This window comes from Cuculus canorus, chromosome 3 (genome assembly GCF_017976375.1).
Source record: "Cuculus canorus isolate bCucCan1 chromosome 3, bCucCan1.pri, whole genome shotgun sequence".
Taxonomy (NCBI): Eukaryota; Metazoa; Chordata; class Aves; order Cuculiformes; family Cuculidae; genus Cuculus; species Cuculus canorus.
Window position 1 is genome coordinate 120,734,266 of NC_071403.1, and position 25,945 is coordinate 120,760,210.

The 25,945-nt window shown below is 38.5% G+C and overlaps 2 protein-coding genes across 12 annotated transcripts in view; one reads left to right on the top strand and one right to left on the bottom strand.

Moving 5' to 3' along the window:
- Positions 1-25,945, bottom strand: part of RUNX2 (RUNX family transcription factor 2) — a 221,399-nt gene that overhangs the window by 195,271 nt on the left and 183 nt on the right. For 4 of the 8 annotated variants that reach the window (XR_008448936.1, XM_054061043.1, XM_054061036.1 and 1 more), the window contains exon 1: positions 25,675-25,747. Coding sequence is in view for 7 of the 8 variants with exons in the window: in XM_054061043.1 (XP_053917018.1) it covers positions 25,675-25,732 (58 nt within the window). In the remaining variant the exon portion in view is untranslated. Of the gene's footprint in view, positions 1-25,674; positions 25,851-25,945 lie in introns of those variants that run through there. The other 4 variants (XM_054061038.1, XM_054061034.1, XM_054061040.1 and 1 more) reach the window with 2 other exon arrangements.
- SUPT3H (SPT3 homolog, SAGA and STAGA complex component) overlaps positions 1-25,945 on the top strand; it is a 302,304-nt gene that overhangs the window by 18,980 nt on the left and 257,379 nt on the right. The gene's annotated exons all lie outside the window — the stretch shown is intronic.

Sequence of the window (25,945 nt, forward strand, 5' to 3'; positions counted from 1 at the left end):
TGGGAGCTGTTCCAGCGCTCCACCACCCTCTGGGGGAAGAACCTTTTCCTTATATCCAGCCTAGAAACTCAACTCGCCCTTGTGAGGCAGATACAAGCTTAAGAGAGCTGCTGCTCTCCTCATGCCAAGGTTCCTCATGAGGTTTCCCCTTGTATCAGATGCAGTTTTGCCCTGGGAAGAAGGGGTTTTTAATGTTGGCTTTTGTATGTGTTGGGTTTTTTGGAATGCTGAGTGCACGCAGACCCTGATTCTACTTCAAAAAAGTAAATTATTATAGTGACTAGAAAGTTATGCTGAATAGACAGTCTCGATGGTTGTTTTTGATAAAATGGTCCAGAATTTATCTAGCACGCGGCACACACTGAGCACATGCCTGAGCTGAATGGTAACGATAATAGATTTTATCTTGCTGGGGTATGGTACTGCTCACATAACCCCATTGTGACTGCTACCTTATGGCTTCAGTTCATCTTGTGCTTATCCCTCTCTTCTTTGAAGTTGATCAGCAAAATCATCTGACTTTGGATAGTTCGTTTGGAATGATAGTGGAAGAAAACAGCAGTAATGACCTGGCTGAGGGAGCACTTTGGTTAACCAAACCGTAATTTGGGATTGTAAAGAATTTCTCTATTCTGTCCCATAGTTGTTTACCATATTTGAACCCAGAATTGTGCTGAGATTGCATTGTTCAAAAATAACCAGTTTAGCCTACTGAGCTGAAATCCTGCTCTGCAGACATGCACAGAAGACTTTCCCGCCCCCCTTTGGTAGAGAGGCAGCAGAGGGGCAGTGGCAGGAGATGTGGCAGTTGTTTATCAGGTTGTGTGTTGCTTTTTTTCATCTACCTCCTTAAATACTTCAGGCAAGAGTGATGTGAAGTAGAAAACTAGGAGCAAAACTAAGTTTTCCTGTTGTAGGTAGGATGGAGTACACGAAGGACATTCATTAGAGAGAGAGAAATTAATGCAGCTCTTTCTGCTGCTGATGCGATGTGAGATTTTTAAGCTTTGCGAGGCAGAGTCTCTTCTGTGTACCGTGCCCAGCGCAACAGGAGTTATCTCTTGCATCTCTCTCTTGTATTGCTTTTGCTTTGTTTTTTTGTTGTTGGGTATGAAAGGAGCAAGAGGCGAGGGAGGTTGCTAACTAACCTGTGGAGTGGTGCCTGGGCAGTCTTTTACATTGAGCAAAGAAATAGCTGAGTCTCTTTACAGGCTTCTAAAGCAATATTCTCGTAACTCATTTAAAAATTACATTCGTACTTGGAAAACTTGCGAAAGAAACACATGGAGGATGTGCTTATGAGGAAGGACTGGATAGCTTAATCAGGATAACAGGTTTTACTGTAAACAAAACTAACTGAAGTTCAGCATCAGTCTAGGTTGTTTGTATCTTGTGTTTTTTTCTCCACTAGTGCTATGTTTTTCTCTTGCCAATTCGGAGTTAATGTCGGGTTTGCAGTTAATTTGTGAAATCAGTTTTGATTGGTATGAGAAGAGTTCCTCTAAGTAAGGTTAAAATGCATAAAGTTCTACTCAATTTATTCTGAATTGCATACAACTTCTCAAATAGATCCTGTGTTTGAAATTTTGTTTTGAATTGAAGTATTTTTAAGATATATGGTTCCAGGATTCCGTGCTTCGATCCCTGAAACTTTCAGGTTTCATGTTTTGACAAGTTGCTTTAAGGTATCATCTAATACCTAAGTAAAAGATTTTAACATTTGGAAATGATCTGTCCTACTGAAGGGAAGACAAACATATATTGTAACAAAATACTGATTAAGCTGTAAACTAATATGCTAATCAAGTTCAGCTTTTTCTACTTTTCCCTCCAGTGTAATGAGTTGTAATACACGAGTTCTAGCAGGCTGAACCTGAAAATCCAGTTTAACTCCAGCTATGACCATAACTGGCAGATGTGTTCCTTCTTGACTACTGAAGTCTTTAAACTGCTGCTGCCTGCAGACCTTGCACTCTGAGTTTGTTTTAGTCATGTTTGATTTGACAGTGCAGATTCTAAGTGTCAGTATCTAGTGTTGCTATACAACAGTATTCATCCGTGTGGAACAGAAGGGAGATAGACGCTGTAATTACTATTGGCTTTTTTTCATTCTTCTGAAGTCATTCCACCCCATGGAATTGTTTCCAGTTGCATCACATAATTTATTAAAAATTTACAGTTAGCATGTACATGAGTATATGTACATGAGTATACATACATGAGTATACGTACATATGACCCAAGTTAGAAGGACAAGAAGGAAAATGCAGATTGCACTGTGTCCTAGGTAACTAACTCAGAGTGCCTTTCTCGTCTAGGTGCTGTTTCTGGCTCATTCAGCTTTCTGCTCTGTGGCTTTGGAGAGCAATACTCTTTTTTTTCTGTTGTTCCTAAGGCGCAAAGGCTCTGTAATCCTTCCCAGGTTTTGCTGGACTGATGCTGACCTCTGCCTCCCCTGATAGACAGCTGCCTCTTCGGAGGAACAAGATAGCCCTTAGCGGTTAAAGAAATGTGTTTATGTGTTTTTTTTCTCTCATTGCGAGTTCAACATAGTAATTTAGACGTGACGTTCTCCCTAAACTGGTCTGTAAGGTGAGTAGTTTATCTTCAAATCCTATAGTGGCTCTGGGACTTACAATGAACCAACTAAATGATAGTTGGAATAACTTCTCCTCTTGCATAGTTTCTAGCACTTCATAAATAAGTAACACTATTAGTATTTTTTTAACATAACTAAGTGTATAAATGGTTTTATAGTCCTCTTAATTTCCAACAGATTAATCATCTTCCATTTGGCTTTATTTATACTATATATACAGAATAGACATAGATAACATATATAGTATAGTATATTTTAAATCTCACTATCTTTTTATTAAGTTGATTTTGAATCCCATAGACCAGCGTTTGATCTCTCTATGTATTTCTGTAGTACCTTCTATAATGATACACTAAAGCGATGCAGTGATTGCAAGGAAACCCACCCTCCCCTCCACGCCTCCTGGGGCTGTGAAATAAGTGAATGCTGTTTCGTTTAGCTTGGCTGTAGACACGCTAAGGAATAATTTAGCATTCGTGATATAACTGGGTGGCAGAAATATCATAGAGTGAGTAAGGTTGGAAAAGAGTTCTAGGATCACAAGGCCAAACCATCAGCCCACCACCACGGTGCCTACTACACCGTGTCCCGAAGTGCAGGGTGGGAGATGGGTGGAGAGAAGACAAGAAGGAGAATAGTTTAATGGCACGTGTTAGTTTATTGTGCAGATGATTACTGCTGGCTTGTTAGTGTGTTACCAATGATGAGCTTTTCTGGCCTTAAAAAAAGACAACTCAGAACATGTAGTTTGTCTAAAGCTTTTTTTTTTTTTTTACAGAAAATGCTGAGCAAACAACTTATTTTCTCTCCTGATTTGGCAACTGTTTCTTCAGTATCTGAACAGAAAGCTATAAACACTTTATGGTGTTCAAAATCAGCAGCTTCTGACCTCATGTGCCCTTCTCCCAACGATAATGTTTCTTTGTTACTTATTTTTAGCTCAGATTGTTTTTCTCCTCTTTTCCTCAACATGATTTGTACAACTTTTAGAAAATTGAGTAGTTGTGGTTTTGAATCATCCTCCATTTCTAGACTGAATGAGTGTTTCTCAAGAAGCACTGACTTGCTTGTGAGCTGGTCCTTTTTGTACTTTAAAAGGTAACAGCCATGGCAGCCTCACCCCCTGAAAAAGGATGAAGCAATACGACAGACCCTTAGTAGACTGCATTGTGGAAAGGACAATGTGTTATGTGCCCATTTAATATTCTGCCAATGTTGTATTGCTAGCAGATGTCCTCTTGTTTGCCTTTAACTATGATTCAGAGTCATTTGGATGAAGTATCTTGAAGGAGTATATTTTGGTCCTGAAATAAAGCATGACTATCTATTTTGAAACTATAGTAATGCTTCATGAATCAGTCTATATTTGACTCCTTGTTTGTGTGTAGAGCCTTCAGTAAATGGAGTACAAGGCTAAGTACTGTTACTGGTGCCTTTGGTGAAGTACAACAAGATGGCATAAACACCTGATGTGTACGCACTGATCGGAAAAAAACAGGTCAAAAAAGCTTTACGGGAATAAATTTTAATTCCACAAACTATAAATAAATGGAACAGGCCATTTTAAGTGGGAGAAAAAACCCAAATAATTAATTTCTTAGTAAACTATTTTATTTCCTGTTAAAAATATGAATATTTTTGTGTTAGAAAAGGTTCTTGTTAATTCTCTAAATAAGGTAGCTCCCCTCTAAACCAAGCTCGTAGTTTTTAGTTCATAGAATCATAATGGTTTGGGTTGGAAGGGACCTCAAAGCCCATCCAATTCCACCTCCCACTGGCCCCATCCAACCTGGCCTGGAACCCCTCCAGGGATGGGGCAGCCACAGCTTCCCTGGGCAACCTGGGCCAGGGCCTCACCACCCTCAGCGTGAAGAATTCCTTCCTAATGTCTAATCTAAATTTTCACCCTTGCAATTTAAAGCCATTCCCCCTCATCCTGTCGCTTCATGCCTTTGTAACCTCCGATCCTCTGGTTGTTGTGTAGTTTTTATATTCTGAGTTTTTCACGGGAGAACAAGAACCTGTGGGGTAGGGCTGTGCTTTTCTTGTATGCTCAGAGTGTATGGGTTTTCATTTCGATGGGTACACACACGTGCACGCACACGCTCCTTCTCACCAGTTTGACCTTATTTCTGCACCAGTTAATTAATAAAACCATAGAATGGAATTGTAGAAAAAAAATAGTTTGGAAAGGAGTGCTGGATGTCATTTGGTCCAACCTACCTCCTTCAGACTTTAGATCAAACTGCTCCACAACTCTATGAGAAAAATGTGTTTTTTATACGCTAGTCTGCTTTGTTTAACTTCTGTGGCCTACGGTAGTAAACTGCTTTTTCCAATATAGCTAAGCTAGTGTAATTACTCTGGAAAAACTTTTAAATGTGTACTAGACCGTAATATTAAGGAGCGTCTAAAATTACTAAATAATATTTAACTTTGATTTTTCTGGAAAGGCCCTTTCAGTAGCCAAGTTAAGAAGAGATAATATATAGTCCTTATGGAAGGTATGTATCGATGTGGTTTAATATGTGACTCCGTACCTATGACTACTTTTCCTGCTAGACCGCAGATCTGCTGCAAATCTATATTTTTAAAATAAGGCATTGGAGTAATTCTGCATATTTTCCTGAAAAAGCATGATTTAGAGTTAACATTCCTCACCCCCTCCAAGCCCAAACACCGTCTATTATCTGTTTCTAATTTTTGGAGAACTTGCACAAAAAATAAATAGTTATTATTTTACAGACCTGCTTCTCAGCTCTGATAAAACTTTTTGCGTTAATGTTAAACACAGAGTTTATTCTATATGGCCCTTACAGTGCTGAGGGTTGCTCTGATAGACATTTTTTGTTTTAAAGGTAAGGAGTTTGAGCAAACCTGGAGAATTGCAATAGTATTGGAAAGGATGAAGAAATACTCTTCTATTTTTAGCACACACCCCCTTTATCTTTTAATTGGAATAAATTTTGTCTATATGTTTCTGTGCATGTCTATATATAACCATAATATTTTGCTGACTTCCACCTGATATAAATCTATTTGCCTAGGAAGAAACATGGGAATAAAAATGTTAGCATACAGAAAGAGGCTGATCTGCGAGGATGCATTTTCTTAGCATCCCTCTACTGCTGAAAAAAAGCTACCTAAGCAAGTTATTTTTTGTTCCTGTCTAAGTAACATTAATTTGACTGTGTAACTGTATAGGTGGCAGATTCACTACAGCCAAATGTCTCTTCTAAAGAGGTACAGAGTGACAGGATGAGGGGGAATGGCTTTAAATTGGAAAGGGGAAGATTTAGATTAGACATTAGGAAGAAATTCTTCACAATGAGGAACAGGTTGCCCAGGGAAGCTGTGGCTGCCCCATCCCTGGAGGGGTTCCAGGCCAGGTTGGATGGGGCTTGGAGCAGCCTGGGCCAGTGGGAGGTGTCCCTGCCCATGGCAGGGGTGGAACTGGATGGGCTTTGAGGCCCCTTCCAACCCAAACTATTGTATGATTATTGTCTAAGACTTTAATACATCATCGTTAAGTTTGACTGTGAGAAACATAGATTTGAGCATTACTTCATATTACAAACATTAATGTAAGAAAAACCATTTTTCTCTGTGTTACCTACTAGGAGGGAATGTAAAGGTTTTAAAGATGGTCATAGTCATTTGCTTTGCTTTAGATGCACAAAAATATTGGGCTTAATCTGTTTAACTTCCTGAGCCTCTGCTGATGGCCCAGTAATCCCGGTTTTGCCTTTGATATCGGGCGGATCAGTTGTGGAAATAACATTTTATGTAACTCTGAAACATGTAATATAAATAATGTAATTAAATTTAGCTGTGTGCAAATTAACTTTAAAAGCTGTAGAATTATAAATGCTGATTTTCTTTGAATGAGATGTATTAGACGAGTTACAGAAATGCTGTTAATCCTGGACTGTGCACTTCTAGGTCTGTTTTGGTCCACTGAACTGAAATAGCAAGTAAGTAACGGAAGCAGTTTAGGGCCAGATGCATACCTGGTGACTTGCAAGAGATAGGTTCTGTAGCTAGTTGGCAAACCTCTATATTCTCTGTTTCTTTATTAAATGCCAGTTTTATTCCTTCAAGAATGAGACTCTCTTTTTGAATGAATTACACTAAAACAATCTTTGCTTGTGAGTTTGCACTGCCAGGATCTTCCACTCTGCCCGCCCAGGTAGGACCCTTCCCGTGCTGCTCTAGTTTCACCCCCAGTGCTGGCTTTAAAGTGACAGCTTGGTGTCTTTTGGGCCCTGCTGTGGTTCAGATGACTGAAAAGATAAGCGATGAATTTATAGAAGGAGAGATGAAACTCTAGGGGTTCTTTCTAACGAATTGTGGAATTAATGTTTGAAAAAGCACTGCAGTGTTTGAATAATCAAAGTCAAGTATATTTCTGGACCTGGGTTTAGGTTGGCAATATTTATCTTTGAATTTTTAAAACAGATAAAAATCAAAAACCCAAACCACCAGCTATTTTTTTAATGTTTAGATTAATCCAGAAAAATAGACCAAAATTTGGAAAATTGCTTATTTAAGCATGAATTGAGGATCTATATACGGGGCATTTATTTCTTTCTTAAAAAAGACTTCTCTGTGTAGCAACATAGGGCTTTAGGGAAAGATATTAATTGATTTATCATTAAGATCTTTTTGGAAAAGGGAAGTTATAACACTATTTAATCAATTGAAAATAGAGGCCCTGGGCAAAATCTCCTGGATACCATTTATTTTTAACAGAGGCTTTTGTCTTCTCTGTATCCGTTTTATTAAATCCTTCTCTGGTGTGACAGATGTAGGCGATACAGAGAAATGTGTTCGATATAGGTACTGACTTTTCTGTTGGCAATGGTATTTTCTCCATTCACACAAAGGAAGATGGTTGTCTTATTCAATACAAATAAAATAGGTATTAGACTTGTTTTTTGTGTCATTTGCTCCGTGTGAGCTTGCCATGTGGCTTTCCATGCATGCCACATGTTTCTTGTATAAAGCATCTACTATTAAAGATAAGTGTTGGTAGCTGGTGTCGCTAACGCTTTACATGCACTAAACTGGAAAGCGAACATCTTCTCCAGCTGATGGTGGCTGTCATTGCTAGTTTGGTAGTCTTTTGTTGCTTTAAATGTGAGGTCATAAAAGCATGAAGAATAGCTGTTGCTGTTTTAATACTACTAGAGAGGTAATATTCTTGTGTTTGTTTTTGTGATCAGAGAAATTTCTTTCTTGTTGCGGATGAAAGCAAAGATATTGGGACTATTTTAGTGCTGATTGTAAGAACGCAGCTATCACTCATGCAGTGGAGAAATTAGAAGAGTGGTCCATCTATTGCAGCCAAAACTTGAGAAAAACATATTGCAGGGAGTTTTAAACTTAAAAAACCCCAAATAAGTGATGTTTTTTGGACTGAAGGAATGAAGGGCAGCACTCTTTAAAACTCTACAGTTTAGTTTTTGTGCATACCAGTGTAGTTACAGTTTGTTACTGAAGTTTTTCTGATATATTTGCTTATAATTCATGCAACAACATGTGGAAGTCATCTTTATGTTTTGCCACATGGAAAAGCCAAGTATTTTTTATCATACAGGTAATGATGATTTGATGCAGCCTTTCCTTCCACCTTGCAGTATGTCTCAGTTCTGGTCTTTTGAGACTATCGGTAGAGGGATCTGCATGATTGTCTTATCTTCTTAACCTTGGGGATGGTTATGATCAGTCTTGGATTAAGAATTGGAGTGACATCTTCTAAGTCTTGGTGAGGACCTCTATCTTAAACTAATTCACTTTGCTTGTGGGTCCCTTCCAGCTCAGGTTATTTAATGTTTCTCTGTGAGACCTCATCGCAGGTCACTGCTTCCTCCCAAGGGGAGGAGGAGCAGGCGCTGAGCTCTTCTCTCTGGTGACCACAGACAGGATCCGAGGGGATGGCAGGAAGATGCCAGGGGAGGGTTAGGCTGAACACTAGGAGAAGGTTCTTCCCCCAGAGGGTGGTGGAGCGCTGGAACAGCTCCCAGGGAAGCAATCGCAGCCTGACAATATTCCAGAAGCGTTTGGCCAATGCCCTGAGTCCCACAGTGTGAATGTTGGGGTGTCCTGTGCAGGGACAGGAGTTGGACTGGTGAGCCTTGTGGGTCCCTTCTAACTCGGGTCAGTCTGTCATTCTGTGATTTAGAAGTCCAGATTAAGGTGAGCTAAATTCAAATCTACTTAGAGTTGAAAGGCTAGAAAGTAATTTAAAGCTATCAGTTTTCAGAAATCTGTGCTACTTCATTAAAATTTACAAGGGATAGTCCTTTACCAACACACTTATTTATTCAGTTTTAAAATTTATCTGAACCAGAACAGCACCACTTGGCAGTGAAGTCCATTAGTCGAGGCCTCTGGCTATTTCTACCATCTGCCTGTAAAAATTGCAGCTGTAAACATGACTTAACTACCTGGTTCAGCTGATAGCTCAGCTGTTAGTTGTTATTAAAGGAAGACAAAGCCTTGAGTTTTTGAGTTTTCTCTTTTAGTAATGCATGATGAAAAATAATCCACTGTTTAGTATATTCTTAACATTTAGATGTGCCTGGGGAAGAGAAGGCTCTGGGGAGACCTTCCAGTAACAGAAGGGGCTCCAGGAAAGCTGGGAAGGGACTTTTTCCAAGGGCATGGAATGATGGGACAAGGAGGGATGGCTGTAAATTGGAAGGGGGAAGATATAGATTGGACATTAGGAAGAAATTCTTCATTGTGAGGGCGGTGAGTCCCTGGCCCAGGTTGCCCAGGGAAGCTGTGGCTGCCCCATCCCTGGAGGGGTTCCAGGCCAGGTTGGATGGGGCTTGGAGCAGCCTGGGCCAGTGGGAGGTGTCCCTGCCCATGGCAGGGGATTGGAACTGGATGGTCTTTGAGGTCCCTTCGAGTCCAAACCACTCCATGCACACTTTATTTTTATTTTTATTTTAATCCACCCATTCTTTTTTTTTTTCCGAGTCAGCACTCAGGTGTGTTAAAGCTGGACTGAAGTTATCTTGCAGGAATTTTAAATATTACTCTCCACAGGAAAAAAAGTGTTATGGAAGCAATTCCTATACTGATTTAACCTTTTTATTTAAATTGCAAGTGGAAAATGAGTTGTGAGTCACTTATCAAATTCAATAGTGGGAAATGGAAACATTTTATGTATCGGGGAGAGACTGTGTGCAGATTATCTGGATGATTTTGGATTTGGAGCAGGATATTAGTATTGACTTTGGGAATGAGATAGAAATATTTGTGCACGTACTTAAGTGTTTTACTGAATAAGGCATATTTATTTACAAGTAAAGCCTTTCTCTGAAATGCAGACATATTGAGACTCATGCTACTTTCTGGTATGAATTTTTGCTAGGTTTTCCACCAGTGTTTCAGGATGTTTTCCCCTCCTCTCTTCCAAAAGGAAAAAAAAGAAAAGAACAAAAAAAGATTTTTCTTGGTGAGCTCTTCTCATCAGCTAGGCAGAAGCCATCTCCTGCTTTTTCTGTGTATGGCAGCTCTGTTAGCATCTGTGAGAATGAGCTGAACACCAGCCACCAGTTTAGTTTGAGCCTTTTTAATTTACAGATTTTCTTCTCACCTTTATTTACACAGCTGATTCTCTGCATTTCTATGCTTGTCCGTTTAACTTAATCCTGTTGGTTTGAGGCTTTCTCTAGTTGATCAAAACTATCATGTTCTTTTCAAAGCTTTTGAGCATCCTCTAGCTTGATGACATAGTAAATTGCAGTAAATGCAGTGTTTGTTCTCTCATCTAGGCTGAATATATTAACCTAAACGAGACGGAGCACAGGCTATCTCTATGGGATCTTAAAATATCTTCTGTTTTTATAGGGAGTCGTTATCAACTACAGTTCACAGCACTCGGTACTGCAACACTTTCCGTCTCCTCAGTTTACAAGTTCCCTTGGATAACATAAAGGCAGCATCACTGCTTTTCCTGAAGCCAAGTTGCTTTGATTCTGCTGCTTCATGTTTACTAATAAAGTCAGTTTTTCTGTGAAATTAATCATTTAGGTTGATTTGTAATTGTTTCATACAATCATAGAATGGTTTGAGTTGGAAGGGACCTTAAAGATCATCTAATTGCCCATGATTAGTTGGACACCTCCCACTGGGCCAGGCTGCTCAGAGCCCCATCCAGCCTGACCTTCCTTAATTAGTTCGTTTCCGTTGCCTTTTCGCTTTGCTGCTCTGTGAGGTCTCATGGGTTGGCTGTTTCAGTCTATTCAGAAGCTCAGGTGTGGCAGTGGTTTCACCGAAGAGGGTTGGTGTGCGAGGACAATACTTTGGAAGCAGTGCAAACCGTGCTTTTGGGAATGTGGTTGAGGAAGCGTGCAATAATCGACTCTCTTTAATCAGATTCCCGTATGCTGCTGTTGACACAACCAAGTCAGTCAATGAGGTTTTTAAATGCTTTGAATAATTTTGAATTTTTAGTTGCAGCCCAAACCAGTTTTTTAGTTGAAAATACCTTCAGGATCTTACGAAAGTAGCGAACGGCTATGTTTGGTGGTGGCACAACTGTTAGCACTGCTATTTTCAGGTTTAAATTATGCTTATGCAAAGAAAATGGAAGCATTTTGCTGACAATATTTGCTAAGCATTTTTCCACCAAGAACCAAAATTACCAAGTGCTGATGATCTGAGTCATCACTCTGCCTTTTTAGTTTTTTTTTTTTTATTTTTTAGAACAGACTTCTTAAATATATGTCAAAATAAGTTAACCTTGAAGCAGACAGCGTTACTGCAGGCTAAAACAAACAGATGCTCGGCGATGTTGAATATATGCTGTTAGTAAAGGTCTGCTACTTTTTATTGATTTATTAGGTCAGATAAAGGTCATACCTATGAGTCAGTATTTTTATGATGCTGGGCATTGAACGTGTATAACAAAAAATGGTAATCTTCAAAACTCCTGCTAAAGAAATGAAAAATACAGGCTTGTTTTTTGTGTTAAGATGTCTAGAATTTCCATGTGGCTCTGACTCCTGCATGGGACCAGGACCTCTAAAAGACGTACCAGATAAGCACTGCCATGTGAAAATAAAACAGTCGGAAAACCTTTAGTCAGGTGGTCAGAATCTTCTTGCAGTAGAAGTAGAAGATTTCTACTTCTTGAAATCTACATTTCAAAAGTAGAATGTGATTTATGATCACAATACATTCAAGTAAGTTTGGAATCAACTTCTTGTGGGAGCCATGCCCTGTTCTATTCAGAAAATAGTGGAGATAGTAGATGAGTGCAAAGATGCTTAGAAACACTTCTGTAAGAGAAGACCAATGGCCAAGAACTGACATTTGAAAACAGAGCCAGACCTATACTCCTTACTTTCGAGACCTGAGATTGAGAAGATCAGAGCCTGAGAGGTGGGTAGTGATGTACTAAGAGACAAGTTTGCGGGAATCAAAATATTTGGTTGTGAAATGGCATCCTCCTACTACTTTCACTGTTAGAAAACATGCAGAAAATCATTAAGTCAAAACATTATTCCGCTGGGAAATTTCACAGAATCATAGAGTGGTTTAGGTTGAAGGGACCTTAAAGATCATCCAGTTCCAACTCCCTGCCGTGAGCAGGGACACCTCCCACTGGACCAGGCTCAGAGCTGCATCCACCCTGGCCTGAATTTGGAAGCTTTATCAGCGTTATCATGAAAACAAGCTGTGTTACTCAAATTACACATTGCCAACACGTGTGCATTGCCTACCCCTTAATGCAACCCCAAATGTCACCCAAAGCCTCTCTTGTCATCAAAGACACATGGTTTTGGTGCTCCTCTCTCTGTTGTATACCACCAGTCATATGTTCAGAAGGAGAGTTTTTTTCTTATCTCTATGGTTTTCCTGCATGAGTCCCTATAAAAGAGCCTTGCAAAATATGTTTCCTCAGTTTGCTGTCTTCTTACTTGGTTTTCTCTAATCAAAACACTGTGATCAGGTTTTAGGGTTCCTGAAGTATCACAGTTGCTCCTCTAATATTTTACAGATTTGAATAGTCAAGTATGTTGCTTTTAACAGATGTATAGGTATGGTTATATGTGCACGTGTATATGAAACCTTTACAAACTGAAAATCAGGAGGGAATTTCTCTGTGGCAAAGCTGTGTTTGACAGGCTTACTCTGAGAGCTGCCACGGAGGCCAGTGTTCTCCAAGGTGAACGTGCACATGTTGTGTTCCATTGGAACAGAGCAAAAGGTTCCCTACGTGCGTTCTTGGAAAGGCAGTGGATCTCCCCTACTAGGATGTTTGTTAGTAGCCAGGAAAGGAGAGAGTTTACAGGTTAAGAGCATGAAGCTAGTTTTCCACCATCTGACCTTTCTCACACGCCAGCACAGAGCAGCTTTTCTGCAGCATCAAAAGATGTTATTGTTTACCGGGATAACTATGTTAATAAATCCTCTTGTGCAAATGTATCTATTATGTTGTAAAAATAATGTGTGCTACTATAAATAGTTTTATTAGTGTAACTGCAGTCAAGCTAGGCTTTTTTCCATCATATCTGTCTGTAAAAATCTGCATTTTGAACATATTCCACTGTTTTTCAGTATTACCCAGGTCCTTCCTTAAGGTGCACTGTAACAGCAAGTGACAACAGAGGTTCTGTTCTGTAACCCACCAGTGGAAGAGAGGGACGGCTCTCGGCACAGACATTTCCAAATGTGTGTCATCCAAAGGATTTTTTTTCCCTAAGATCTATAGGTTATTTTGTTTTCCTCCTGCTCATTAACTTTTATTCTACAAGTACTAAAGTTGAAATCAAGTAAGCACGGTCTGATGCTTCCATGATCTTTCTAGGATCTTGTTGAGAGTTACTTGCTATTTCTGCATAGCTATTGTCTCTGGTCTGCGTGTGAAAACTGATTGAATGCTCTCAGTCTACAGTAGGCAAAGGCAGACTGGGTTTGTGTGGAGGCCAGCACTCATTTGGTCAGATCCTTGATGAATGAAGGTGGAACAGGGCTGTCCTTAGAAAAATCGCTGCTGCGTGTAATATTAGGGTCTTGGTTTCATCTGGTTTAGCAAACTGTAAGGAATATTTTATACGTGGATGTTGTATATTTGGGTATGGATTCATCTTATAATATTTCTTAGAAAAACAGGAAAAAGAAACAAAACTAGGGATGTGTTTTCCGAAACACAAATCAAGCTTATTAAAAAAAAAAAATAATCTTTGATACTTTGCAGATATCTATATTTTTTAATTTGCCATCCATTCGGATCATATTCATTGCTCTGATATCCTACCTTGTCTGCCTTACACCTGTAGGTAGGCATTTATCTCACTAACAAATTGTTTTAACATTCTCTGTTCTTTGTAGGATTGCTGTATGTTTCTTTGTAGATGAGAGAGAACGTAATATCAGTGGTTTGTAGATGTTATTGTCTTCAGAAAAAATGCAGGTATAAATCTTACTAGAAGAGGTGATATGTGTTACAGTCTATTAGAAACATAGAATGGTTTGGGTTGGAAGGGACCTTAAAGCCCATCCAGTTTTCCCCCTGCCATGGGCAGGGACCCCTCCCACTGGCCCAGGCTGCTCCAAGCCCCATCCAACCTGGCCTGGAACACCTCCAGGGATGGGGCAGCCACAGCTTCCCTGGGCAACCTGGGCCAGGGCCTCACCACCCTCAGCAGGAAGAATTTCTTCCTAATATACACTCTATATCTTCTCCCTTCCAGTTTCAACCATTCCCCCTCCTCCTATCACTCCAGGCCCTCGTAAAACATCATGTCCATCTAAACTGTGCTTGGCTGTGCTGTTTTCTGTAGTCTCAAATAACATAACAGAACTTCATCCTAGTAGTTATTAGGAGTAAGGATAATTTTTATAATTTTAAAGTTTTCTCCATTTATGTTCTTTTTATATAAAAAACCAAAAGAACCCAGACATCCCTCCCATCCCCTGATTTTATTTATAACTAATATAATTCCTAACACAAGTGCATTTGCTTTTGTTTCACTGACTCTTCAGCCACTGTGTTCACTCCTGGTTTACGCTGTTAAGAAGTTTGCCATAATGAGCAATTCGGAACAGTTTACTTTCTGAAAAACAAGTGACTCCTGGTAATACTCAAGTGTGGTTTGTAACATTCCAAAAAACAACAAATAGTAAAATATACTATTTTTTTCCAAACCTGAGCCTCAAAATAATGGAATATGAATCTGATGTGAAGAAATACTGATTTGAAATATGTATGCGAGAAATCTCTGATGAAGAGAGAATTAGAGAAGTATTTCTTTAAGAATCCGTGTGAGATACACAAACCGCCTTCTGTAAGCTCTCTGAACATAGCATGCTGCTCAGTTTATTCAAAAAGGACTGTAAATTCTGGAAGTTTTAACTTGATGTGTTTGCAGGTAACATGATTGATGTGTAACTCTAGAATGAAAGGAGTATTTAGAGCCTTGGCTATCAGTTCACCAGTTCTTATTCCTTAAACAAAGACAGGTCAGATATTAGTCTTGTCCTCTCTGAGCGTTACAGTTTCAAACTTCATCCTATGAATACAAACACATACAAACTGAGAAAATATTCTAATGCTCAAATGTGTATCGATCACTAAATCAGAAAAAAACATAATAGTGGAGGGGGGCTCGCCTATCTGGCATTAGATTTTTCTTTCTTCATAACTTCTCAGAGGTATATCATATTATAAATGCATTAGAAATGTTTTGCTCTGAGGATATGTAGCATTCCTATAAAGGTTAAATCAATAAAAATGATTTGGCCACATTCCTAAGCATGGCTAGAACAGGTAGCCCGTTGTTTAAGGTACCCTTGAATTTCTGGATCAGATTATTATGGTGCAGCAAAAAGACTTTACTAAAGGCTTCTTACTGTCTGCAGACGTTCTGTGTTTCTATGTGAAGATATCGTCAGCCTAAAAAAACCTTCAGAATTTTCTGGGCTACTGAGAGAAAAACAAAGAGTATTTTTATGTGTATAGGTCTGAAATGTGGTGCTGTGTGTGCTCTAAGTTTTAAAGGAAGTTTTGCAACAAGAAGGGGTGAAGAGACATCAGTAATTGATAACAACCAGGTATGTAAAGAAGGAAAAAAAGATGACTTTTAAAGCAGTGTCGAGGCTAGTAAAATTGTTGCCCGGCTCAGTATTTTTATCAGTTTGTTTAGATTATTCTTATTTTATGCATATCAAGTGGGATAGCCATTATATTCTGTGTTTTTACTGTTTCTGGGCAGTTCAGTAGGCAAGTAAGATTGTCAGCTGTGATAGCAGAAGACCTCAAACAATTGTTAGTTCAGTTCTTCTAACTTTATTCAAAGCTGATAAAATGTAGTAGCCGTTAAGTACTGTTTATTCAATACATCTGGTCGATGCAGCCGGCAGTGAAGTCTGACAGCAGCCGATTTTTAGAGATTTAGTGCGTTTAAAAATCTTTCAGGCAGGTTGAGGACCTACCGTATGTTATTGTTAAAGGGCAGATTTGTGTCTTACATCGCGTGCGTGTGCTGTGCGTCTACGCTCCCGACGTTTTTATATAGGTTTTATGGAGCACAAGTTGCTGTTAAGAACATGTCACCGAGATGAGAGTTCCAACTGCATGGGTGTTTTAGCTTTATTTCACTCGGTCTCACTGTCCCCTTTAAGAATTCTGGAGCTGAAAAGCAGTGCCTGTTTATCTTTTTCTTTGTTTCTCCCTTTTCCTCCAAGTGTGAGCAAGTTGTTCTTTTAATTTTAAGATAAAATGTAAAATGATGAGGAGTAATTCTGACTCTGAAGCAAGAAGCACACGCTGCTGGTAACTGGGACTGCGTGTCTCAAGATGTTTTTCAGTTGTGAAAATTCGATCAGTGAATTAACCGCACATCCGGCTACACACATCTTTGATCAGAATTGGAACATTCCAGCCCGTGTGTGTGTATATGTAAGCTGGCTCCATCAAGCAGATTTTTACACATGTGCACTACACATGTGCCTTGAAATTAGTTAGTAAATTAATATCATAATTTAAAGTAACAAAATTATTCTTTTTCAAGCCTTTGTCTTGTACCTAATGGGTATCACAATAATTTATCTTTATATCTGGACAAACTCAAGTCTTCATTTATTTTAAGATGTCTTAAGATGCACTTGGGTAGCTCAGCTGTAATTAAGATTGTTTTGCTTTTAAAGATAGTATTCAAATGTTACTTTAATGAGTTTAGGACCCCAAATTATTACAGGATTATGACTGAATTAATGGCTATACAGAATAACAGAGCAAGATTGTAGGTCCTCTTCCTGACATGCTGTAAAGTTAAAAGTCGTTGGAGTGTTTGCATATTGGGTACACAGTGTTGCATTAGAACCAAACTGTTCTTGCTACAGTAGGAAAATGATTTGTGCTGTGCAAGATTTTTTTCTCCCAATTGCCATTTTTTTTATTTTTTTTTTTTTTTATTTTTTTTTTGCTACCTGGACACTGTTATTTTATTATCCACGAATGCCTGGACTTTTTCTGCGTGTTATTTTTTTTGTCTTTTTTTTTTTTTTTTTTAATAAAACATCAGTATAAAGAGTGTGCCCTCTGAATTTGTTTTGGTGTTTCTGTTTAAATCTTTTAATCAGAAAGGGGGAAATAAAATTATACTGAATAGCCAGAAAAATGTAGCACTTAGTTTTTGAATGCACAGCGTTGGATGTAAGAGGGGTGGGAAGGAAGCAAAGTGAATGCCCTTTATGCAGAAAATCCTTTTGGGAAAAGAACATTTTTACTGGTGTACGCTAAGGTAACGGTGCCTGAGTAAATAGTTGCTGCTTTCTGGTCCTGTCAGTTTTAAATAAACCATTCATTGTTATGGCTTGGTTATTTCCACGAGTAACCCAACACAGCGGAATTAACTTTGATACCACTGACTGCAAAAAGGCAGATGATGAACTCCGTCAATGTGAATTTATATTGGTGGTCTTCGCTTGGAGGAAAAAAAGTTTTGCAGATTGTGGTAGGAAGTAAATACGCTGCCAGCTTGAAATGCTGTTACAGAGCTGCTCCTGTGCTTGAGTATTAAACAATAGCTGGTAGCATTAATTAATCAAGCACTTGTTAATCAAGAGTCACTGAGCTGCACTCGATGTGTCCCTTCAGTCTTAAAGAGCGAATGTGGCACTTTTTCCCCTAAAAGTTTTCTATGTAAAGGTGGAAGATTCCTAGTTGAGAAGCTGATGCATTTGCATTAAAGCAGTTGCTCGTAGAATTTATACCGAAAATGCAGCAAGGACACAGAACCTGCCGCAGTTCGGTATTATGGTTCACCTAAAAGGCTTTTTGAGATGTGGCAAACTAAACTAAAACGGCAAATTCACAATTAGGATTTTTGTTCATCACTTCTTAAAAATGCTTTTTTAAGTTCTGTCCAATTCAAACTATTTCATCAGTGTAAAAATGACTCCTGCTGATTCTGCATGAAGGTTGGTATCTATAGTAAATTATTGATATATCTACTGATACCTTAATATATTGAAATATTAATATAAAAATAATGTTGTGAAGTAATACCAATTCTTATCTGAACAGCTCTGCATTTCACATAAGAATTTTTTTAAAAATAAGAACAATGTGCCTTTTTCATGACTTTTGGAAGAAATATATTAACTCTGTGTCAAAAGCAGGAGCCAACCTACAAATAACACTACTCTGGCTAAAATATACCGTTTCACTTTGAAAGCTGAGGTGAGATAAGGTTGGCCGGTCTGATGTCCACAAAAGCAGTTTCTTTCTTCATGGGACTATGGGAAGAAGATCCCAAGAAACTTGCTTCAAAGCATCTATTTTCTCAGAAATATCACCCAGGTAGTCTAAAACGAGAACTTCTGCCATCTATTATTTCACTATTAGCACTAACGTTTGCCGTTTATGTAGAACGCTACAGCAGAATTAATGGATGTTGATATTTCTGTTCCTGAAGCTGAGATCCTTGCTGCTGGTTCCTACCTTGGAGAGATAAGTGAAGGGTTGTAAAGGGGCAACCCTGGGTGTTTGTGCTGCTGGCAAAACTGAATGCAAGAGCACATTCTCTTTTACAACTTCAGCGTTAGGGTGGAAAATATTGTACCCATGCAGAAGTTTTCTAAATTTACACTATTACTGTGGTGGTTTGCTTAAAGAATTCCAAAATTTTGGAAGTATGGATTAGTAGGAATTAGAGGTTTGAACTATGTACACGTGCGTGTTTGCACATACACAGCTCATTAACATTTCTTAAAAGAAAGAATACCCTGTTCTAGTACCACACATGGAGACATTAAAATATCATGCTTTTTTAACTCTGTCTCTTCTGATTTGCAGTTATGTGAATTACAGATATTTTAGGGGATTAACGCTATCTGGAAGTGAATGTACTTGCGCATCGTTATTGGTCTGTATTGTTTTTCCTGGAAAAAAAAAACCCAAACTCTTTTTTTCTTCAGTGTTGTAGAGTCAGGTATATTTAAAGTGTTTGATGAATAGATTCAACACAATAATTAATAATGATTTGGTGTCACCATACTCTGATTTGTCCTACCAGAAGAACTGCTCCCAGTGCGTAGTCGTGTGTGTGTATAGAGGCAAATGCATCTTATTAGTGTTACAGTTCTATTTCATTGTGATTGGGGCCAGGTCCTCATCCTCTGAACAATAAAATACGATGTAACTGGCAGCGGCTCTATCTTTCTGTTCTAGTAAACCACAGAGAAGATTTAGATGTCAGATATCTGACCATGAAGGATAAGTAAACAATGGTTTGACGCCCTTACTGTTCAAATACATTTATTTTCTGGAGAATTTATGTAAGATCATCAGCTTTATAACTTTCCTTATTCAGGAAAATGAGTGATGATAATGGGTTTTAAGTCGTCATGAAATGCTAGCAATTCTGATGAAATATGTGAAATAAGCGAGTGTCTATCAGAAAGAGAGGAACCATATTTGAATTAATTCCAGCCGAAATATTTTTGCCATGGGGTTTTGAGCTATAATATATTAAAGCTTAAAACTATTGTTAATTCCGGAACTGCCTGACCTTAATGAATGTGGCATTTTTCAGAGACTGACAGCAGAAGACATGGTTTTTAAACTTTGCTGTATAAATAAAGGCAGTATATTAGAGACGAAGAAATATTCTTAAAGAAAGCTGTTAAGGACACAGTAAATATGAAAATAATTTTTAAGGAGCCATATGTATTTAAAGGAAAATGTAGCCTTTTTCCCTTTTATCTTTTGCTGTGCTAAAGTTAATTTTGATAAATGAAAATGTTAAATAAGGAGTAGGTTGCACAGAATGATTTAATTGCTCTGATTAAAAGGACTAAAGTGAGTCAGTAGAAAACTTAGGATTTTTTCCCTCCAGGGGCAAGTTCATACATGAAATAGGAAACTTATAGCTACGTGAGGAAGGCTAGAACAGGACACAGTATGCTAACAAGGAAAATAATATATATATGTATGTATACAGGAAACAGATGCATGAATAATGGATTTTTTTTTTTTATTGGAAGTGTTAAACTGTTTTACGATGTAGTAACCGGTATTTATTCTATCTTTGTGCTCATCTTTAAAATATTCTCTTTCGGGTGCGCTGTTCGGTGTGTTAAGTGGCAGGTCTTGTATTTATTTGTAGAAGAGAGCCTGTTTATGTAAGGAAACCTGCTCTTAGATTTAAGCTTTATTAACTTAAAAACAAAAACACCTGAGAGCAGAAGATAGACCTCCTTAGTCCGTTCCCCTTAGGACTTGAGAAGGCAGTTTGAAATAAACGTGTACACCAGAAATTAAAGCTATTATATGTAGTGTGAGCATAAATTAGTTTTGTCGATAACAGTAGTTTCTTGTGGGGGTTCTGTGGTGGAGGGGGAGATGTTTCCTGCGTTTTGTGGGTGTCTGCTGTCTCTGGATGAAAATCTGTGGTTAATTCATAAGTCTGGCAAAATTTACAAGGAAAATCTCGCTGCGCACAGTTTGCTAATTTATTTCTGAGTTCACTTATCAGAATAAGTGTTGTGTTTATACCTTTTAGACAAAGTTAACTTTTTAAGGTTTAAAATAACAGTTGAATATTGCAGTTTCTTAACCGGCTGTATAAAACTTGGGATTCTCTCAGTGCTGAAGTTAAAATGCTTCACGTTTTACCATCTTAAGCTCACTATTTATCTTGAGGCTGCCTTAATTAAAATATTATACACTCTAGGGCATATTAAACATGGCAATTTATTGTAATTCTTATTAATGGAGTGTATTTAATGAGTTTTCAGAACGGACTCCATCACCTACAACACACGATGTTGATTTTTATGAGGTACGTGGAGTAGAACATCCACAGGGTGTGATGTTCGGGGGTGCCCAGCGCTGGCGGCTGCCGTGGCTCGCGTCGCAGCCCAGCGGGAGCGCCGGGTGCTCAGCACCTCTGCGGCAGGCACAGGATCATTCCTCCTCTGCCTTTCCCCTTTCATTTCCAGCAGAGCCCGCTGGACTTTTCAATAAAAGAATGCCAGATCGTGCTGGTATTTTCAGCTTCTTGTGTCACCTTAGAGTTTGTGTTTCTCTTTCGCTGGTGACTGTGCGCCCCAAGGTGTGACGTGTCCTTAAACACGGGTCTTGTCTAGCTTCTCTTTGCTCCTTTGACTGTCCTCACCGAGTCCCTTGCAAGAATGATTTACTGCTGTATTTTTCCCTTTATACCTAAATGGATATCCTATTAAATGTTCATTATTTACTTAAGGCTGCTCCGAGCTCCGTGTTATTATAAAACTACAACTGCCTCCTGAAAAGCAATCAGGAAAAATAAAGGGATAAGGTGCAATTTCAAGATTAATATTAGTCTGACTGGGACCAAGAAATCGCACTGCTCCTGAGGAATGTCAGTATTATTGTTCTGCGCTTAATGTGGGGTGGCGCAGCCTTTAAATATTTCTGGTAGAGGAGTTAATACAGCATGGAAGTTTGATATTTGTACAGTTTGTAAAGGAATTTGAGGTGTTACCCTATTTTGACTTCAGTTTTCAAGTATGCACTGGTGCATCATTAATCATAGGAAATGCAAAAATAAATAATATAGTCCCTTTGGATTTTTCATGTGAATACTTACCTTTTCCTTTTTTTGTATATACAGTTGAGGTATTTAGGTAACCCCTAACCTTCTGCTTCAACAAGGAGGTACAGTATAAAAATATTACCACAGTCTTCATATGAGCAGTTCTTTCTAAGAAAACCTCTAGATGAATATTTATTGAAAAAAAGCAAAGTTGCAATACAGAATGACTTAGCTTGGCCTGAATATTATATTTTAGACCACCAGTGAATAAAATTGAAAGCACATGGATTTTGAATAACTAGAAAAGGTTGTAATTGATTAGCACTGCATGAAAGTATTGAAGTGGACTAAGTTTTGATTTGTGAATAGTTCTATTCAATAGAGATTAATCCTCTATGTTTGATAAAATCTCCGTGCCCGTGATGAGGCAGGGGTTTGTTTTTCTCTCCCCAGTTTATTTAACCATCAGATATTTGAATGTTTTCTAACAAACTGGAACATTTCAATCTTGGCGAATTCTACATCGGTGTAGTTGATTTAAACAATATTGGCTATTAATATTTGGGTTGAGGCAGATAATTAAACAGATCAGTGCATTTTGCTGCCGAAGAATCCTATAAGTAGTGTAGTGCAATTCTGCGTGGTTTAGGGGCTTCCTATCCCGACAGCCTTAGTGAGAAGCTTGTGGCTTTCTTAGGGCACACGAGAATAGCCATTCTTGCATAGTTTTCAGCATTTTATTTTTTTAATATTAGTATTTTTAATTATATTTTATGCAATGGATATCGATGCCTGAGATTTTGCTTAACATTCACAATTACACAAATATGTTAAACAGAGCTGGAACATAGGGGAAATTTCTGCTTTATACACATAGATAATAAAAAAGGATCTGCTTCTTTCTTATCAATATCTTAATTAAAATAAAAACCTAAGACTCCTTACTAAGTAGTAAAGCAGTTGAGAACTGAAATCTACAAAAGTATTGTGTTTTTTTGAAGAATAAATGAGACGATACTGAGGAGTATTTTAATATAAGCAGAGTATATTTTTTGTTCTTAACTTGAAGACTTTCATTTATTTACCCTGTCCGTCTATTGGGATCAGCTTCCTGAAGTGACATGGGAAATAACTGATTAAATTATCAGCCAAATTTTGATCTGCTTTACTTTCTTTGGTGAAATCCTCCTACGGAGATGCACAGACCATATTTGAAAAAGCCTTTTTTAGGACAAAAAAAAAAGCCAACAAACCAAACCCTGTGACTGTTATGGGAGGCATTTCAGAAGTGTTTCATTCTCTGCAATAGTTCGTGTGAACAATGTTTATCAAATCTTCTAATAAATATACTTTTTTTTTGCATTTTTTTGAGCATTTTTTTCGTCAAAGAATATGGATGTGAATATAATATCCTTTGCTGATTGAATAAATGCAATTACATCTAAAAGCTTAATAAGATTTACATAGACATCATGCAGTTGAAACCTGTGTATAAGTAGCCTAAGTTAGAAGTGCTCTGGGTATGAAATTTCTGCAGTTAATTGTAATATACTAAACTGTAAAGGAATGTGTACATTCAGGTTAATGAGGAAGGGGTCCTTCCACTTCACTACTCTTGTTTTCCCTTTCATATGAAGTCCGAAACAGATAGACCAAAGAAGTGAAATGAGAATTTTCAGCAGTACGGTTACTGGCACAGATGAGCCACCCTGCGAGTTAGTCATCACAGCGCTGTTCTCCTTCCTTATTATTACTCGTCATTATGTTTCATCAGCTAATTCTTGAAGAGGAATATAATTAAATTCAGCAGCCCTGAAAAGAATAAGGTGGACACGGGAGCAGGAGGAGATAGAGACAGTACAGAAAGGAAGAATGTATATGTGTTCTAACGTGCTGCTGCACTGTTGGTAGGAAACGGCAAATTCAGGAGTAGGTTGGGTCTTCTGGAGTTTGTCCTTTTAAATATATGCTCTGTCTCCTTTTTAGATAGTTGTGAGTTTGGATTTTTTTTTTAGTTTTGTTTTTAACTTAAGAAATTTATTTTGTATTGGTAGAGTTGGTGAAATTTTAATGTTCCTTCCATCCGTTTTTTGTGTCCAACGTGAAATTTGTGTGCTCAACCCTATTTAGTGATGTCTGGAACGAAGCATTATTCACGCTACAGCCCTCCTCGCTTGCTTTAGGAGTGATCAAAAGTAGATGAATTAAGCAGTCAGCACTCCATGTTTTGATAATTTTAGCCAACTAAATTTCATCTAATCTCTTTTGGAAGTAAAAGCAAAAGAAAGTCCCTATACATGTAAACTGTGTTTCCTGTTGTAAACACTGGGATAATGTGGTCTGGCTACGCTTCTGCTCTGCTTCATTACGACAGCAGTTTCGGTAGCAAAGCTGCTCACCGGTCTTGCCTTAGCATTTCAGCTCGGGGTTCGGGGTTCCCTGAGCAGCCCCAAGTTCCGCTCTCTCTTGTGGTATCTATGGGTCATAAATTAAACTGGTTTCTTTCCTGGAAGAAACTATTCTTCATTTCCTTTCTTACGGATCTTATAGCTCATTCATGTGCTTAACTGGAACCAGTCAAAGCCTATGAAGTAGGAGGGGTAAAAAGAACTCCAGTCATCAGCTTATTACCACCCAAGCTTAATCGGGATCTATATCCCGAAAATGGTTTTGGCATTGTTGTTTTTCTTAAAAGGAGGGGGGGAGGCGGGGGAGGAAAAGAAATAGATTTAGCTACCGTCCCAACATAGCTTCAACATGATGGACACCATTAAGAAAATCTTGTAAGTTTTCAGAATTTTTGTTTTCCTCAGTCTTTCAGAACTTTCAGTTTTCCTGATCTGTCTCAGTAAAAGATGCTTTGAAAAAAACCCTAAATATACTTCTGACTACTTGTTCGGGGTGACTAGAATACAGCATTTTCTGACAGGCTGTAAAATACAACTTTATTTTTCTTGCAGATAAATCACTTCACCTCATATTCAGTTTTATTTAATATTTTGTAAGTGAGGGGCTCTGTCCTGATTTTAAGACTGTAAAGCTTCTTCCTCTCAGATACAAAGTAAGCAATGATAGAGATGCAATTCTATAGCATATTTATGATTTTTATGGGCATTTATGTATGCAGTGCATATAAATAAATACCTCAGTATACATATATGACTTCTTAAAGCAAGTTTCAGAATATTGAAGTAAATATTTGGCAGTGCTCTTCTACAGAGCGTTTTAAATCCCACGTTCAATTAAAGCTGAAATTCATCAGCATGTTAAATCATGTACTTTTTATTTTATAGCTTAATATTTCTATGCCTGAATGTTTTGCCTTGTTCGTAAGTGTAATGAGAAGAATTTGCTTTTACAAATGAATCTATTATCGAGCATGCTTTGCTGTGAAGGGAGGGCAACAAAAGACCGGAGAGCTGCAGATATGCACTGATAACATCAGAGAGATGTGTTTAAAAATAAGATGTCTGGAAGGATAGGGCAGTGATGTGGAGGAGAGGCTGCTATATGCTACGGGCTACTCATTTTCAACAGCTTTAGAGAACAAGCAGTCTTAAGTCTTATAATTAAAGTATCTTGCGATATCTTTTGTTAACCGGTGACGGTGGATACATCTGAAAGCACTACGCTTTACACCAGAGTTCTTAATGAGAGATCCTATGCTGATTAACTCACTAAATACTTAATCTTCTCCCCTAAGCTGGTATGGAACACGACACTAGATTCCATCGGGCTCTTCCAGCCGTGTGCAGCTACACCTTGACCCCGTGACAGCTGAGCACACCTGCTGTCAAACGCCAAGCACTGAGCCACCCACTGCACGTTGCTCAGCTTGTCAGCTACCAAATCCTCTCCTAAAGCTGCAGCAGCTCTTTACAGCGACTCCCCCCTCCCCACCCCAGGTGTGCCAGTGGAGCACCCCAACATCCCATGCAGCCGCTTTCTGCTCAGATAACTGTAACCAGCATCGTTAAAAGCCAGAAAACTCCCGACAACGGAAACCGGCAGCTGAGAGATTGCAGTACTTACCCCAAAAGAAGTTCTGCTGACATGGTGTCACTGAGCTGAACAGGCTGTTTGATGCCATAGTCCCGCTCGGTTCACGCAGAGCTTTCACCTTCTGGTGTAAATGCTTCTTGGATCCTCAAACTGCAAACACAAACCATAGCCAAACCTCGTTTTAGTTTTACAGCGTTCTTGGATCGCATAGACTCTATAGTTGGTTTTTTCCCTGTCAAAATCTCGTGTAGCACCGGTAACGTGTGAAAAGCAAGGGAACGAGACAACAAAAAAAGAGAAT